The sequence below is a fragment of the Dermacentor albipictus genome, chromosome 8 (assembly GCF_038994185.2).
Source record: "Dermacentor albipictus isolate Rhodes 1998 colony chromosome 8, USDA_Dalb.pri_finalv2, whole genome shotgun sequence".
In the NCBI taxonomy this organism is placed as follows: domain Eukaryota; kingdom Metazoa; phylum Arthropoda; class Arachnida; order Ixodida; family Ixodidae; genus Dermacentor; species Dermacentor albipictus.
The window spans coordinates 93,746,742-93,765,430 of NC_091828.1; the positions used below are offsets into that span (position 1 = coordinate 93,746,742).

The 18,689-nt window shown below is 45.4% G+C and overlaps 1 protein-coding gene across 2 annotated transcripts in view; it reads right to left on the reverse strand.

The window, feature by feature from the left end:
* The window catches only part of LOC139048854 (uncharacterized), an 82,019-nt gene that overhangs the window by 44,411 nt on the left and 18,919 nt on the right, over positions 1 to 18,689 (reverse strand). The window contains exons 2-4 of one of the 2 annotated variants that reach the window (XM_070523729.1): positions 9,944 to 10,138; positions 6,452 to 6,472; positions 1,036 to 1,166 (exon numbers count right to left, since the gene is read on the reverse strand). In XM_070523729.1, coding sequence (XP_070379830.1) covers positions 1,036 to 1,166; positions 6,452 to 6,472; positions 9,944 to 9,950 — 159 coding nt within the window. In that variant the 5' untranslated portion in view covers positions 9,951 to 10,138. Of the gene's footprint in view, positions 1 to 1,035; positions 1,167 to 6,451; positions 6,473 to 9,943; positions 10,268 to 18,689 lie in introns of those variants that run through there. The other variant, XM_070523728.1, reaches the window with a different exon arrangement.

Below are 18,689 nucleotides of genomic sequence, written 5' to 3' on the forward strand. Positions count from 1 at the left end.
AGGTCACAAGGATACCTCAACAGCAACCCGACGCAATAGCAGGATGCACCACAATTGATTTAATGCTATATTGATTCAATGGCAAACATAATAATGGGGACAGTCATCGTCAGGTGACTGTAGCCCGATGGGCTAACCATTCGAGCATGACCCAGATAGGCGGTGAAAGGTTAGCTTCAAACATAGATATGATACATGGGTACAAACGTGGGACCATATATACGCCCCAGAAAGTGCGTGAGGCACCCTAACAATGCCGACGCATTAAAACCCCCCGACCCAACGTGCGATTAGTCGTGTCGCGAACCGCGTCCAGCAAGTTCTTGGCAATTTTTTTTCTTTCTTTCTTTCTTTATTAGGACATAAAACATACAGTCAAATATTGTTTCTCAGCCCGCCAAAGCAATGAAGCTTTTGAGCGGGGCTGGGCAGTGCTCTGGCCCAAATCGCACTGTCTTGTGCTCTAAGAACAGAGGAACAATAGGAAGGGAGAAAATAAATGTACAATAGCAAATTAAATTTCTTGTATGCACCACAAATAGTAACCTGTAGTCCGCGAAAGCACTGATGCTTTTATGCGGACCACTGTGTATTTGCCTTCAACAAGGCACAACACATCGACACATTTTCGAACCCTTCTCACTTCCATGCCCTCACCCTGTTCCTTCATCGCTCGTCTAATTTCTTGTATTTGTTACTGCACGAGCCGTAGTTTCTCTTCGCCAAATTCCTCTTCGCCTTGACCAGAGCTAACAAATGTTACGTATGGGTGAATTTACGCGGGCACTTCTTTAGCAACATTCAGGAACGCCAACGAATCCGCAGCGAATGCGTGTGCGCGCGCGTCTCGCGTACATTTCCCGAATGCATTCCACTTTTCTAGCTTTTCTTGGTAGCTTTGACCACCTCGACAATGTCTGACTACACTCCTTGCCTATCGCTCTACGTGTCAATTTTTTCGAGACGTCCGCAACGATATTCGCGAGAAATCTTTGGCAACAGTGTTCTGCTTCTGCTGATGGGCCACACACTCACCTGATCCGACGTCGCTTGAGAAAATAAAGATGGAGGCGGAAACCAGCACGAGCAGAAGGAACAGGCAAAAGATGGCGATGAGCCAGCTGCCCCCACTGCCACTCGCCGATTGCGCACCAAAGGTCGTGCCCCTGCGCGTGACCGCGCATCGAATTGACTCTTGGAGCTGATTTACTGTACGGATGGTGCACCCGTGGTCAAATATATAACTGATCATCTTTTCTTTAAAAAATAATTATTGCATGGTTACTGAGAGTGAGCGCATGAAACAGAGTGTACAACGCACTATGATGTTTCCCCGGCAAGTCCGAACTCCAATCTAGAGTTTCGTGTTACCATATGGACTCCTGTAAGGGACCACACCCCCAACTTGGCAGCCCGAACTGTGGAGTAAAAAAGTTTGCAACGGAGAAACAATGGCGTTCGATATCCTCATGTCGCGCGCGCGTGCATCGACAAATTTTCGTACTAGGCGTACTTCTGGGCGTCGCTACTGTATGACGAGAGTCAGGTTGTGCGCAAGATCTGCGGTGTGGTCGAATCGCCGGCTCCGGCACCATTTTGACCAAAAGGTTCGGTCCCGTTTAAGGGCCGCACCTCGTCAAAATTGTACAAGAAAGGTGCGGCGCTTACACGAGTCTATACGGTACATGCAAGCGCACCCAGGAAATCCGGGGTTTTCTTCACAGATTAATTGGTCCGCACAACTTTCATCATTCGTGTGCGTGAGCGTGCCTTCACTTCTGTTTGGAATGTCGGCACAAAAAAAAGGAGAGCCTATAAGATGGCCCCAAACACATAATGATGAAAAGGAACTATGGCATGCAGGACGGGATTGCTGGGGCTGGCGTGTGTCTGGCCCGAAGGCGATGGCCTTATAGCGTCTCTCTTGCGAAAAAGTTCACCTTGGTTTTCCCTTTTGAGCCAGTGCCCTGTATCTTTTATCGTGCTGCATATGTGTACATGGGTCCCTAACAAGCATTTGGCAAAGTACCTAGCAGTTATCTACCGGCAATACTGTATTACACCTGTGAAACCTCACAAAATGAAAAGAAAAACTTAGCCAAATATGATTGTTTGCCGATAAGCCTTAATTGTTGCCCATTTGTTCGCGTGCTCAGTGCTCTGAGCACATTTCCTTCAGGTTGCATGGTTCTGCTACATTGGTCGTTTCTTGGATGGATAGATGCGAAACTTTAATAAGGTCCTGAGGTACGCGACTCAGCGCGCTGCGGGCCGCTCCCACGTTGGGACAGTCAGGCCTTGCCCGACCGCCGCATCGTGGGCCCTCTGGACAGCCCATAGTTGCACCCCGGCATCAGGGCTCTTGATAGCGGAGAGCCACTTGTCTTCATTGATTTCTTCTGTGCCTCGTAACGAGGGGCAAGGCCAGGGCATATGATCTATCTAGCGATGTCATTGCAATGCCTGCAAGAACTAGTGGCATAGGGTCGTTTCTTGCAACGCACGTTTTCTTCCTCGCCACGTGCGAGCACGGCAGCCCGTGCATTACTGCCGCGACCGCTCCATCTCCTTCAAGAGCGCGTAGCGCTAAGAAATGCTGAGACACATTAGAACCTACCGCTACATGGTCCCGTGCCGAGCCGACTTTGGTGGCCGGTTAGTTTTACCACGCTTCGCTCCATTCTAGTTTACGTTCCTTCCTGCACGCAGCCGAAATTATTCTACTATACCCGAAAATCCAAAATCATGAATGGCGCTCATAGAAGCCATCGCACACTGCGGTGCAAAGTTTATAAACATGGATAACACCCCTGACACGCGCACAAAACTGAAGTCTTTTGCAGTAAACCCCTTTTGTTACCCTGAAAGACCCTTTGCAGAAAGGAGTTCCGCCGATGGCACACGGCACCGCACTAACTTCCTTAGGTGGTTCCTCAGATGAAACGCCGCAAGAAAAAAGCGCTCGTTGTTAAAGCAGCAAGAGAGAAAACATCTTTAAAAAGCTGCGTATTTGGATTGCATTTAGCTACTGTAGAAACCAAAAACATTTTTTTGTTGTTGATGACGGCTTATAATGCGCATATTAGTTTACTTGATTCGCGCTTTTGCGCTCTTAGCAGCAATTTAAGTTAGTCTAGCGACTATGCACCATCGGTGTTTCGCTATGCCACAGTGTACTATAATAGATCTAGTCTGGTGCTGGCCACGTTTCTGTGGTCCTTTTTCACGTCTTTCTGTTTCTTCCTTCGTGCGTGCAGGCGTAGCGCGTTTTACTCAATGCGTTATTTTCGCAATTGTGATCGCGTTGCAGAACTGCGCATTTGCATCATGTTTCGGCGAAACGCTAGCGATGAAGCAAGAGTTGAGGTCGCTCTGACGCTTGTCGCTCTCGGATCTCTTGACGATGAGATAAACGCAGGCAAGGCGAAAGTGGAAAACATCAAACGTCCGCTCATCATGAGCATGCTTCATGTTGGCTGCTTCGGCGGTGTCCCCTCGAGCCGCCTACCGCGGAAGGTGGGCCTACATGCGCAGCGAACGGTGGTTTCACGATGCCAACACACCAAAGACGTATTAGGAAATGACACTGCCAGAGTTCATAATGGCCGCACTAGGCACTACCGACGTGATGCGACCGTTTGAGAACATAGCAAGAGCGTATCTTCACTGTTTAGGCTGCTGAGCGCGAGGTCGCGGGATCGAATCCCGGCCACGGCGGCCGCATTTCGATGGGGGCGAAATGCGAAAACACCCGTGTACTTAGATTTAGGTGCACGTTAAAGAACCCCAGGTGGTCAAAATTTCCGGAGTCCTCCACTACGGCGTGCCTCATAATCAGAAAGTGGTTTTGGCACGTAAAACCCCATAATTTAATTTTTATCTTCACTGTTCGACAAATCGCATTAACGCTAAAAATTAAAGTATTCTCGCGAGGCAATACTTATGGGGCATCGTAGTTTTGTGGCAGGTTCCCTTCTATTAAAGAGTTGTTTGTGCTAGCTGTTTTTCGAGAGTTAACTCCTTTTCCGCTCGAAAAGCAAATGCGCGACATTCTTTCCCGAAAAGTAACTTTGCCTTAAGGGAGATACTCCTTCGTCGTGTGTCACTGCTATACGCGCCTTTACGGTAGATGTCCACTTACCTGAAGGACTTAAGAATGCCCGTGTGTCAGGGGTATAAGATGCCTCAGAAAGACTGGCCAACGTTTCTACAGCAGGACCTATCTCCATCAAAGGCAGAGTGTAGTTTATTATACAGAGGGCGGGAAGGAGGAAAGGGTGTTCAATAATTTACGCACCTCAGCTAGAAAGAAATACATTTTTTGGCAAGACGATCATGGATTTTTCTTGTTATCGTCGCTTCAAAACTTCACATACCTTATACATATTTTTTCGCATGTGCAATGACTGTAACCTCCCCGAAATGAAAAGTATTTTTGACCACCAACCAAATCATCCCCGCTTCATCGACGACTTCGTCCATTGAAAGCAGACCTCTGTGCACGGAGGGTTTGTTGTAAAAGTTGTAACAGAAAATTAACAGAAGGAGTTAGGTGAGGTCAACGCCCTCGGATACCCTCTTGTGGTCGATAACACATGGACCACTTAAATGAACTGGCGTGAGGTGGCCCGCTCTCGTTAAGCAAGACGCTTCTGTCGGTTTTTTTTTTTCACAAGTTTTTGTTTGTAACCGAAGTTGTGGAAACGGCCAATTTACCAGCTATTTTGCATTGCCTAATCTGCCTGTCTTCCCAAATTAAGCTTGCTGGCACATTTTCCGAATACCAAGAGATACCTCTCGTACCAGTTTCTTTTTTCTTAGCTTGTTGGTGCTCGCTTGCTACAGAGTACAGGCGGTCATAAATTCACCGGAGGAAATATAAAGTACTTTTTTTTTTCATCATTCCTGTCCTATTCGATATCATCATATGTGCAATACAGCAATCTCTAAGTGTGCATATTGTTTCGAGTATTCCGCGTATTTTTCTCGTAAGGTCCATCCATTGGTTCGCAACATCATCTTTGAGCAATTGCGCGCATAAAAACATTTTTCACAGATATTACACTTCAAGAGTACTTACTTATCATCAACTGTGAGATGAAAAAAAATGCAACCAAGTTTCAGGTGAGTCATGAACGGGCCGTTCCCTATGCACAGAAATCAGATCGTTGGAAGCACGACAGTTCTAAAAGGCCAAAAATCTCGCTTAGAATTTCCACCGCGAGCAAATGACTACAACTTCGGCGATAAGTTGTTACAGCCTGATTTCTTCGGATGGACGTTTCCGCTTGCCGTAAGTCTGAAAGGACCAGGGAAGTACAAATATTCGAAACTTTCCAACAACGAATCGAATAGTGTGCTATTCGATTCGGTCATCTTCGAATCGGATAGTCACTATTCGTAAATGCGGACATTTTCAAATACTTTTCGAATAACTCAAGGTGTCAACCGCATCAAACTGAACATGAAATCGGAGCAAAAGATCGGTAACTTTTCACGACCCGCGGACACAGCATGGACATACAACATGAGGAGTTGCGTAGTAGAGCAGGATATGTCGATCACTTAGTCATTATTTACAGGCTGCATATAGAGCGGTCATGCGCACTGACTGAACAGTTCTGTGCATGTGAAGAAACTGCTTGTCTCATCTTAATGCTCCTTTTCTGCTCTTAACAAACAACGCTTCACAAATGTGATAACAGCTGTTGCGTGTTCGAAAGCTATTTGATATACGATTCGATTCGCTTCTGGCGTTAGTTGATTCGTATTCAATTCCGTCTCAAAAATCACTATTTGCACGCCCCTGCGAATGATCCTAAACTTCATCTAGTACATAGTGGCATAATTTATTAGGCGCAACGTTCCTTCTGACAGGGGTAGTAATTGCAAAACGCCGATCGAAAAATTATCCGAACACGTGCGAGAGACACAACGAACCTCACCGATAACGGAAGAATACTTACTTCCGCTTGGCTCCACTGAAACATAGCAAATTACAACCATGTGAGGCAAGCAGACACCGAAGACATGTGGAATGCGCGGGGGAAATCGACTGCCTTTTCTCAACGAAACCGCAGATTTATTGACAGAGCTCGGCGACTGATCGGTCAGCCATGCGAAATTTCCGATCATTCCTTGAATCGAGTTCAATCTTTCCGTCGTCGTTATTCGGCTGGCGCTACATAAGGAAATCAGCCCGGTCTAGCTGCAATGCCCCGACTAAAATGGCGCCTATAGGTCTCGGCACGATAACCACTGAAGGGCGAGTGCTACGCGCCCGCTTGTTCTACTCCCCCCGTCGGCAGAGAACGAGAGTACGCCATACCACTCGTTCTTGTTATCTTTAATCGCATCTGATGCCACCATATCTAGCCGAGCTAGAAGAATGAACTATACACTTACATTCAGCGTAGTTTTTTTTTTTTTTGTAACGTGCGAGGCAACTTACGTTGGGAAACTTCGAAGATCTCTGAAAGAAGAAGAGAAAGAAATAGAGAAAAACAGTAATGTGGACACTTGGGTGAGTTGGTGACTAATCATCACACCGTGTGCGTGAAGCGGTTCACGATGGCACAAGGACAAAACGGAGGCACACAAGCAGCGAGTGTTGTGTTTGCTTTTGTCTCTCCGTTTTGTCCTGGTCCCTGGGCACTGCTTCATCCATATGCTATGTTGAAGAAAAATTTAAGTTATTAACGCTCAAAAAACATCTACAACGTTCTAAATCTAATAGAGCGATATTGTTGAGGCAGCACAAGTACGGTTAGGTCGTCCAAGTTCTGCAACTGGCAGGAAGTTACGTCCGATACTATGGCGTGATAACTATTCCTCAAGTCCTGAGCAAGTAATTATGACTAACAGTGAGAACAACCCCAGGACGACACTACGCTGGTGTGGAGTAACTAGAGACGATACTTTCATGGTGATCACTTTGGTGATCACTCATGGTGATCACCCTGGTGGTCCTAATCAGTATGGCTTTGCGCTGCTAAACCAGAGGGCGTTGTATCGGACTGTATCGGATCCCGGCCGCGGCAGCCGAAATTGAATGAGGGCGAAATGCAAAAAGAAAAAAAAAACCGCCGTGTGCCACGAATAGGGTGCCCGTTACAGAACCCAAAGTGACCAAAAAAATCAATCCGGAGTGCCTCACTAAGGCATGACTTAGAATCGTATCACGATTTTGGGACTGAAGGACGGCCAATTTATTTATTATTTTTAAAATTTTCTGGCATAGTTTCGTTATCGCCAGCCTTCGTGTGACCAAGCGGGACGTGTCAGCTTCTGCTCGCGACAGCGTACCTGGCCACATGCCCAGAGCGCTATCTTGGCACCACAGCGTCAGTGGTTATTTGAAGTAGTTCTACGCCGACTACGCCCATTGGGCACACGCACCTCACACACATTTATTCACTTACGAAAGAAGACTCACCAACCTGAGAGAAACGCCAAGAACCACTAACAGTTATGCATACATCACTGGCATATGTACGCACATTGAAACACACAGACGAAACCTTTTGCGCAGCTTACATCAACTACACATACCTTCACACCCTGCTTTAATTTTAGGTGATGATGCCGTAGTCTCATTATCTGACGGGCGTAAATTTCTAGACGACACTGAATTTTTTACATCAAATACAGATTATTAACGCATGCTTTTTCTTCCTAAACTGAATTTTAATACACCACGTGTTCGACGCACCATATAGCCTTAGCCGCTTTTGCTCCATTAAATCATATTTAACTAACTAACTAGCTGAAGCGTGCGGTGCTAGCCGCGCGAAATCTCGCGAACGCGAAACAATATGGGAAAGGGATCGTCCCACAGTTACCGCCCCGGATGCGTTCAACGAAAAATGTAAATATACATGCGTCATCGGCCCATTCGGTAAGCTCGGGTACCCGGGGGAAATATTACGCCACCTCGAGATCGTCACTTAGTTCGCTGCCTGTAAATGGATGCCAAAGAGAAAGCCGCATATCGTTTGGACTGACACAGTACTCTTTCAAAATTATATTCATTGATATTAGGCCGATTATTAGGTGTGTAAACGAATGCCAACGTTCAGTGGTCTTTCTTTCTTTCTATTTGTGCCTAAGCTTTAGCATCGGTACGTCATTTGACACTGGAACTTTTAAAACAGTTTCTTTTTTTCGCACTTATCCATTGCTTGCTATGTGAAGGTTCGTGAAGCTTGCGAAGTTCAATATTCTACTCCATTTAGAATGCAATGTAGTCCATTTTTTAGCGATAAACAATTAAGCCTTAACGGACGCCTTCGAAATCTATGGCGTCTCGGTGATTTCTTGCGGGATGCTTAAAAAGACACTAAAGAGAAGAAATTAAACAGTTTCAAGTGATAGGGTATCCTTTCAAAAAGCCATTTTACGAAGTTTCATCGCCGGACTAAATATCAGAAGACCAAATAAAGATAAAGGTTCTATTTCCTTTTTGTTTTTTAATCTCGCGCAGAAACCTCAGCGTTGGTACATCATTGTGACGTCACGGTCGTTGTAAGCGCAGTGACTGCCCACCAGACTTGTGGAGTTCAGTCACTCGCATATTTTCAATACATTGTGGCAGATACTTACCAACAACAACAAAAAACTAGGCACCAGCAGTCCAAATACATGACATCGCGGCTTGCTGGTGTGGGAACTTCAAGGTGATATTGCCGCCCGCATACCTTTGTTGCACTTTTTGTCGGCTTAATTGCCAAGCCTCTCACGGTAAACGTTGACCATGTTAGTATTGTGCATGAAAACGTAGTTCACTAAGTCGGTGTCATGTTCCGTATGCACGTTTACGTATATGCCTTCCACGTGTTTACCAACGCCACATATGCAAAGTAGATGCTCTACCATTCAACAGACAAAGTTGCGAAAACCAGTCGTAACTTTCATGACTTATTCCTCATAATTTTTTTTTTCTGGCGCGCGAACAAGGGACCGTGAAAGATTTCATTTCGTCGCGCACGCCTCTTATCCTAAATCTTCTCGGACTACTTGAAACTGAGAAACAGTATTATTGCTCACAATCTGAAATTCATGCAATTTCGCCGACACCGCTGCTAATGCGCCGCCTATAGCAGCACCTGTGCGACGCCGTTACTGGCCTTACATGGCGTATTCAAGCCGTATGGCATTTAAGAGTGCCGATAAATCTCTTGGCGCGTCCGCGTAGAATTAGAACTAACACCTTCCGAAGAGGTTAGGCGGAACGCTAAACAATGCTATTTCTCTCAGTGTTTTCGGGCGAAACTGCTAATTTCCGCGGTATTTCAGGCTTGCAAAGCCTCTTCGCATCGGAAGCGTGGTTTTTAGGGTATTGTAGACAGGTAATTCACAAATGCGGGTGAAACCATTGTTTCTCTCTCTCTCTCTCTCTTTAGCGTCCCTTTAAACATGGTGGCGGGGAAGGTATGAAAGGAAAGGCACAGTTTACAATAAAGATGGATTCGCTATCCTTTACGTTTCGTCCGCACACTTCAGTACTGGCATTCTGCTTATATATATATATATATATATATATATATATATATATATATATATATATATATATATATATATATATATATATATATATATATATATATATATACACGGTACTCTCCTCCCTTTAAACGGACCGGTAAGCTAATGCTCGTTAGAGTGCCGGCCACGCGCGCTCCTGTCCATGTTGCGCTCGTCTGCCCATTATCACTGTGGCAGACCCGGGCTGCCACAGTGATACTGGATCTTGGTAAACGTGCATATAGTTCACTGCTGGAAATGACTGACAGACAATCGCGAACCCTCGCTCCCCTTGCCACGCCATCAGTGTATAACGGCCTGCACTGGGCGGCCGCCTCGCTGAGGTTCTCTCACCGGGCTGTACTTACTGCGGAGAGACCGCCCGAACAAACGCGGTGGGCAATGTCCTTCGGCGACTTACCGGTCATGTTGACGAGAGCTGGGAGTACAGGCGGGACCGTCCGCTCCAGCAGGTGGAAGTTATCCGAGTCGTCGCAGAGCTCTCAACGAGCAAAGAAGGGTTCCCGAGAAGGGGACACTGGATGCGTCCGCGTACGCCCGCGGGGGGAAGGCAGTGTGCCGATTCACACTGGGGACACGAGCGATCACCCTGTGTCTGCGACAGAAGGCAAGCACGCCCACTGCACAGCCCGATAGGAAGACGCGGCCAAGCAACGTCGAAGACAGGGAAGCCTAGATTGAATCAGAGCGAGCAAGTAACGGGTGCACGAGACCTCATTATGCGCGAAGCGCGACAGATGTTGATGATGATATATCATTCGAAAGTGGCGCAAACCCGCTGCGAAGTAAAGCCAGAAAACTACGTGGCGTTACCAGAACAACTAAGGGAACGTCGAAACAAATAAATAAAAATAGACTGCTTATAAGTGAATTAAAGTAATTCCTAATGGACAGGTCACAGGACAAACTGAAGAACAAGATTTGAATGACCTCGCAGACGTGAAAGGGCAAGCTTTATCATTGGTCATTCTTCTTTTTCGTTATGTTGGCACAGAAAGACAGGAGTGCCAGAATGAGGACAAAAGAACACGAACACCTGCTATGAAATGAAATGTGGCACAGCGACATAACACAAAGGAGATCAATAATTAATCTTTACAAGGGGCGCGAGCCGCTGATCGTCGTCATTGTCGTTCTCTTCGGGCCACGTCAATATTGTAAATTGTGCCTGCGAACGAATTGATACCGTCAGACCACTAAAAATGAAAAAAAAATATATTGTTAGTGAAATATAGATTAAATTTTGCATCTTACATTCCAAATTTATGCCCCTTGATCATCGGGCACGCGAAAAGGGAGGCCTCGAATAATTTTGTACAACTAGGGTTATCTAACAACTAACGTGCACCCATTGCATGGTGCACGGGCGTTTTTAATATGTTGGCACTCTTTGGGTAATTTACGCACATTCCCTGGGCCAACTGTCCATGCTCGTACGTATCTTTGTATCTGTGTTTGTACGTTTCTATCTAACCGATTTGCCACATCTACCTGTATCACTGGGTAGTCCGAGATCAAATGGGTAGCGCATGGGACTCCTCTGCTGAGGGAACAGCGTTCCAAACCAACCGTCGGACCAACTTGGGTCGCTCAGTATGTGACAATGTGTACAGCCATCAGCACGCTTAACACGAACGCTGCGCAGCGTGGCGTAGACCGGCTTAGGCTGACACCAGCGCCACGAAGTGTTCTGCTCTGTTATCTTGACATGTTTGCGGCGGCTTACGATAGCTGTAGCGCAGCTCGATTTGACTGCTCTTGTCTTTCGCTTGTGCCTGACCGGCGGGGACAGTGGGCTCACTTGACATCTCCGTTCCGCCTCGTTTCGCTCGCGGCTGCGGTCTCACGCGCGTCTAGAAAACACGTTGCGGTTTGCTTATATCGGCAAAGCGAAATCGCGGCCGACAGCTCACGCGCCTTTCGGGTTTGGCCTCAAATCAGGCGCTTTAAGGATATGATAAATAGGAAAACGAGAGCAAATGCAGGTTTGTGGCGTTCGTAAAGGTACGACAACAAACAAATCTGGAAATTATAAGAATGCACTTCATCATCATCATCAGCAGCAGCCTGGTTACGCCCACTGAAGGGCAAAGGCCTCTCCCATACTTCTCCCACTACCCCGGTCATGTACTAACTGTGGCCATGTTGTCCCTGCAAACTTCTTAACCTCATCCGCCCACTTAACTTTCTCCCGCCCCCTGCTACGCTTCCCTTCCCTTGGAATCCAGTCCGTATCCCTTAATATATATGGCCCTATATATATATATGGCCTGGCTGTAATAAAGAAACTTCGAAATTACTACGTACAATGCACGAACATGGGGTGAAAAGCACGGTTCAGTAATTATTTTCATAAATCGTAATTGTTCAAAGAACGTTACATTACACATAACGTGCCCCACAGTTTCGAAAGTTTGAAAAGCAGCGAGACGAAAACTTCTTTCGGCCCATTCGGAAACAGCGGATAAGAAACGGCTGTATAATCCTTGCAAAACTGTACTTTTCAGTATCAATTCACGGTGTATTCAGTTAATTTTGAGTTTAAAAATTAATTCATGATGAATTTCACATAAGTACTCTCGGTAGAGATTTAATTGACTAAAGTTGGGAAAGCGTTGACTAACTCCAGTTAAGACAACGTCAATTGAGCCACACTGGATAAACTTTTGGTTGACCAGTTATCTAACCCAAAATGTGAAAAATCCATCCAAAAGTATTCGATTCGCTAATCTCTAATTCAAAGGCATAAATTATTATGAGGCATTATATTGTTACGGATGTAGAATTGATTTATTTACAGTGAAAATGGTAGAAAAGAGATGGGTCGGTCCGAAACAGCCGATCATCCCAAAAACCTCGCGCTGCTTCTTCTTTCCCTTCCAAGTTCCACCGGTGCGACATTACAATATTAACAGGGTTGTGTGCTAAGGAAAGGAAACCACACAAGCATGCTGTGAAGATTTCTTGTTTAATTGCGTAGAATATATACGGTCCCACTGGCACTATCTATTTTAGGTCGAAACACCACCGAGGTCGGTTGAAAGGTGCAGATAGCGCGATCAGCGTTTGTATTTGAATACGCCAAGCGTATCTGCTCTGTGATGTTCTTTTGTACGATAAATTCGTATGTAAAATACATATTGTGACCCGAGGCTACAAAATGACCCCTGGCCAGCTCATAATGCGAATGTCAAAAAAAAAGAGACGCTGGTGAAATTTTTTGGGAGGCTTTTGCAACGTTAGGAAACTTACCCTAACTATTGTCGAACCTAGTATACATCACGGTTTCTTCCTTTATAGAGGAAGCCTGCCTGTTCTTTTTAGTGAGGCTAGCTTACAAGTATGTTTTGACTGCCTCATGACGTGTAAAAATGACATCCAAAAAGAAAGTTTCAATAAAAACATGGTGACTAATGAGTTTTATTGCGTTAGCAATTATAAGACAGCCCAGATTCATTTTGCCGTCGCCGTCGCCACGATGTTCCGCATAAAGTGAAAGCACGCGAATGGAGCCGACGATGTCGGCTAATTAAGCCCGAGGCACATGGTGCGATTTTTGGTGCGATCCGTCGTACAACCATTCGCATCGGCAGCCGCACTCAACAGAATCCCCCGCATGCGGCGCCGAGTCGCACGCCGCGCATGCGACCAATTTGCTGAGTATCGTCGTGCGACCGCCGCGTCGGTCGGACGAGCGCAGCCAATGACAGCGCCGGTAGCGTGAACGTCATGGCCACGTGGTACACCCAGCGGGGCAGGGCAGGAGAACGAGCGCCATACCGCCCCGTTCACGCCGGTGTTTTCCTTTTCTTCTCCCTGGTCGAAATGCTGGCCTCTTTCGCCGCTGAAGGCGGCACATAAATTGGCTACAATTTGTTTCTGACACGAAATAACTTATAGAATAAAGTGACCTCGGAAGTGTACGTGCTATAAAACGTTGTGCGAAATAGTAAATCGTTGGCGTGATTTCTACTCACTCGGAAGCGGTCAGTGCGGACGCGCAACAATGGTCTATACATAGCGGCTCACCTGGTTGGCGTGTTGGCTCATCGCTTCCAACGGCGTCGGAAGAACTAATCGTATTCTCACTTACGAGCAACATTAGATGTTCAGACATTGATTGTGCTGCTCAATCTAGACGCTTTATTAAGAGCTGCGGCCGCATCGCAAGGGCTGTCGGCACCGGATAGGCGGCTGGCGAGCTACACTGTAAAAAATTTCCGTAATTTTACGGTCAAACCTGCCGTAAAAATTACGTAGACCGTGCAGTTTCATAAAAAACGGCGGAATTCTACGTAAAAAAACGGACGTGAGCTCCGTTTTTGAAATACGGAAAACCGTCCGTAATTTCATGTGGAGGGCAACTGAGCATGTTAAGAGCGAAAAATCACCACGCAACGAATATAAAGAAAAGACACGGCCCACGTTTACCAGCTGTTACATAATATCACCATAGGTAACGCTGCTTGAACATTATTCATAGGCGAATCGTAAGTACACACACACAAACGGAAGAGGTTTCAGTGGTGGCGCTGCTTACCACCCTTCATCGCTTCTACACGACGGATTGCATTTCTCCGCCGCAACAGTACAGAGTGGACAGTGGCTGGAAATGGCGGTGTGTGGTGGTGGTAGACCTGTTGCATTTGGGATTTCACTGAGAGAATAAGAAGGATTCGACGATGGACTGCTACGCAAGTAAGTGATTTAAGTGTCCTTTTTATTGTTGGTGCATGTCGCGTGTGCGAAATGCACCGCGATGGCCGTTGACGGGCTCAACTGTGTTGTGTGAGCATGCCCTGTCAATGCCTTGTAACGACATTACCGCTTGGCCGTAAGGATTGATAAAGCCGCGGCACTGCGAGTCTGTGATAAATGGTGTAGCGTTTGTTGTGCTGATTTCATATAGAGTACATTGAGACGCGTAGGCAACATCAGCGACGATGTCGTCTGTAGCAGTTCGTTATCGGCTGTATGTGGCAGCTGGTTTACTGACGTTGGCATTCCAGTTTTGCAATGTGTTGTGATGTGTTCTTGGCATTCCAAAATAAAAAGAAGTTACTGTTCTCCTTAGCAATCTCTCACGGCGCGTTGTAACACTATGTTAGCCGTATGCGGCGACGCATTGCATCACAGCGAAATTGTATTTTTCCTTAAGCTTAGGACGCAGTGTGCTTGGCGTGCATAATCGCTGTGTTCATACCCGTAATTGAAAGACTGCTTCTGGAATTGAAAGTCTGCTTGTGTATGAAAAGCATGTTGCATGCGATGCCCCTACATCACAGTGAATGGACGGTGTAGCGTGCTTGCTGCCGTAACCTCGTGCGGTCTGCAGTGTTAGGTAACACTGGTGTAACACGGTGCCTTGGAACACTTTGGGATCGAGCCCGAGCAATCGTGCGCGATCGCACTTGAAAGTGTCCGCGTGATACCCATTAAGGGTCGCTGGAGAAGAAATTGATTATTTTGCTAGCTGGTAATTGGCATCAGATGTTTCGCGAATTTTTGTTTTTGTTTTGTTTTTACTTCATACAGCTACCAGGCTGACTATCAACATTCTGACGCAATACGTCAGCATTTAACGTAATCTGGGAGTGGATTGCCACGTAAATTTTGCCCATCTGCGGCCGTAATTGTAAAGCAAGTGCATGTGATAAGTAATTTTTAACGTAACCTTGACACAGAATAGCGGTGCCCAAAAGTGTGTAATGGACATCCAAAGTTACAAATGTTCCAAACTGGTATAAAAAAATCAAAAGATGTGTCAACACTGATGTTAAAGGCTGGTTCTAATACTGGCTGTCTCTAATTGCGCAGACTAATTTTCAGCATATCGGCATCAATACAATAATTATTCTAAAATACATGTTGTGAGTTATGTAGAGCAAAATGTCTGCTGTTTTGCCGAATAGAAGGTGCTTCATGAAGTCTTTTCTTTAAATAAGTTGAACGATACAATTGAAGACACCAAGCGATACCACAGCAATCGGTAATTCGGTGACAAGCTTATGTGCAAGAGTATTTGTATATGAAAATGTTTTTGCTTTACTGTGGACGACCGGTCTGAAAATACCTGATATTATTTGCTTCAATTGCAGCTATTGCATCAGTGAAGGATGTCTGTGTGCCGGTTTGTGCACAATTTCTCAGCCAGCGGGCCTGAGAAAGTGTGCCACAGCAGTCTGTGTAGTGGTGCTCTTTGTTCTGGTAAGCTGTGCCATTCTATTGTATATCTGTCTTGCATATGCAGTCTTATTAGACAGTGATTGCCAATGTTGGTGGAATGACGAGGCCTATGCAAGTAGAGTAATTTTTGCAGGTGCATTCAAAGGATAATTGATGATTTGTTTTCCTGTGGCAACAAATTGGTTCAGTATGAGCACGTCAACTTGAAAGGGATGTTGTTTCATACCTGACTTGGTTGCACATATGAGTGGTGTTTAAAAAACACTTATAGTGCCAGAGTTCAAGACTTGAGGCAACAGATAAAACACGCACTAATAAAATAACCGTTTGTCTAGTGTTGGCTTAATGAGTATGCAACAACACTGCACACTGATCATTAGCACTTTCATGGCTCCATGGTCACTAAGATTAGCCACGAATAAGCTCACTGTGAGCTAGTGTTGAGCTAACTATAACAGGTGAGTATGCGATGATGTAATTAAGTGCAACATTGGAAGGCAACGTAACAATGTAAAATTATAGCCTGAGCTCGCAGCTACGTTGCGTGGTGAGGCGACCAAAAGATATGAATATTTAAAAGGGAACGAACAGTGCTACTGCCAGTACGAAGTGACAGCATTGTACACAGCAACGTATTCCCTTTGTCCTGTCTGTAGCCCTGTTCGGTTCCCTTCTAAACATGCACCAACAAGCAGCCCAATTCAGAACGCTCCGGCAGGTTGATCTGAATACTTCAATTTGCCAAGCAGGTTAAGTGATGACACGCTAACATAGTGGGAGCTATTCTGAAAGTTATGTCTGCTATGAAAATGTGTCATGAAGATACTTCACTGCTAAAAATTTGGTGTACCACTGTACAAAGCGGCATCAATAGCTATGTTGCTCCCCTATGTTGTGTCAAGGGTCTGTGCATGTTTTGTAAGATAATCCTTGAGTCGTCGGCCGGTTTGTCCTACATGATTGCGGCTGCAGGACAGTGGCATATTGTAAACAGCACCAACCGTAGTACCTATGAACTCCAGAACATACTTTTCGATGTAAACTTCACGTGTTGCCCTGGTCCGGTTAGCATTTTGTATGTGCCCAGATTGCTTGGCACTGAAAATAAAAAGGTAGTTTCAACTCTCTGAGTAATTTGCTTGAATTGATGGTTGCCTTTGTGTACAAATTGCATAACAGTCATAGGCCTTGGCTTTCTCGAAGTTTTCTGACCTGAGATGTCAGCTACATTCAACTCCATTAAATGCTTCTTGGCAATGCATGCTAAAAGGCAGTGCGAACGCACTGTTGAAAGCAAACGTACTTGGTTATGGAGGCTCCCCTCCACGTCGGGGTGGTACGAAGTGTTAAATGTGCTCTCCGGTGTTCCTGCAGCAACAACATGCTTCAGTGTTCAGGTGCACCAATAGAAAAGGTAGAAACACCTTTGAGTGCAGGGAATAGCTCCAGCTCTATGCTAACCATAGAAAATCTTCAGGCCCAGATAGTGGAGCTTGCCTTTCAGTAGTAGTTTTGCTTACTTGAACATGCGTGGCACTTTGTAGGAAACATTAAAAAGTTGCTCAACCACTTTAATTGCGACTTTTCACTGCCGAGAACACTGTCAGCTAGTCGTAAAACACTAGCTGCTGTAAGAACCAGCATAGTAAAGGTATTCTCCTTCATTGAAAACTTTCTACCCTATATGACGTGAAGTAAGCCTACTAAATGGGTTGAGTGATTTGTTTTCTGTCTTCTCTACAGTGCTAGATGAGCTCATGGAAGGAAGAAAACTACATTTCAATGGATGACGTGCCAACAGAGACAGCACAGTCAGAAAGAACAAAGACAGGACAAGGTGCTACTTGCAACTGTTTATTGAGGTCAAAAGCACTGAATATATAGCCATGGGGAGAGGGGGAAGAAAAAAAAAGAAGCACTGATTACGTGAATGCGCATGTGCAAAAATATGGAGGAGGCATATGAAGGGAATCATAAGATTAACCAAAATCTAAAACTTATCTAAAAACATGCGTTCATTTCTGTAAATAGTCGGAGACGGGGTGTCGACACAGGCGTCCCCTCTTTTCTTAGTCTGGTTGGCCTCCAAAAGTTCACATGCCACAGTGTCTTTGCTTTTAAACATGATTGTTGTATCAGGAAGCCTTGCTTCACGTGCTTGCTTATTCTCATTCTCACATGCCTTGCAATGAAGCAGCAAGTTTGAGCCATAACCATTTTTGAGTGAAAGCTTGTGCTCCTGCGGGCGTTCATTAATACATCGGCCAGTTTGTCCGGTTTACTCCTTCCCACACTTCAGCGGTATGCAGTATACGACCCCTTCTCCGTACTTCACAAAAGGTTTTGTGTGTTTATTAGAACACTACTTTCTTAGTCATCATATCCAATCAGATGGCACAAAGTAGCAAGTTTTTGGGGCTCGGAAGAAACCAGAGGAATTTTGTATTTCACTATGACGTGTAATATTATGCGCTGCTTTGTGAGAATACGATATCACCACTGGTTTAGCTTTCTTTTCCAATGTTTGACCTTCTTCACTGCTTCAGTTTCTTTCTTTATGCACCTTCTTCAATAACGCCTCCGAAACTTTGCTCAAAACCAAACAAGGAAAGCCAGCTCTCTTCAACTTCAAAATCTGTTCGTCAAAGGTGTTGTGTGCCTTATGACAGCACAATTCTTTAAGGGTAAATTCAAGTCACATAGTGGCAATCGCACATTTAAGTCTTGGAGTGCATAGACTTATACTGCAACAATTAATTGCAGGGTCGGTATACCGACCTCGTGCCCACAAGGAATTTCTGCCGTATCCAGTGGCGATACCGTATTCTCACGAAGTGGCGCGTAATCTTAAACACGTCGCCGCAATATATAAAATTCCTGTGGTTTTTGCTGCGACCCGAAAGCTTGCTACTTTGTGCCGCCTGATTGGATCTCATGACTCTAAAAGTAGAGTGTTCTAT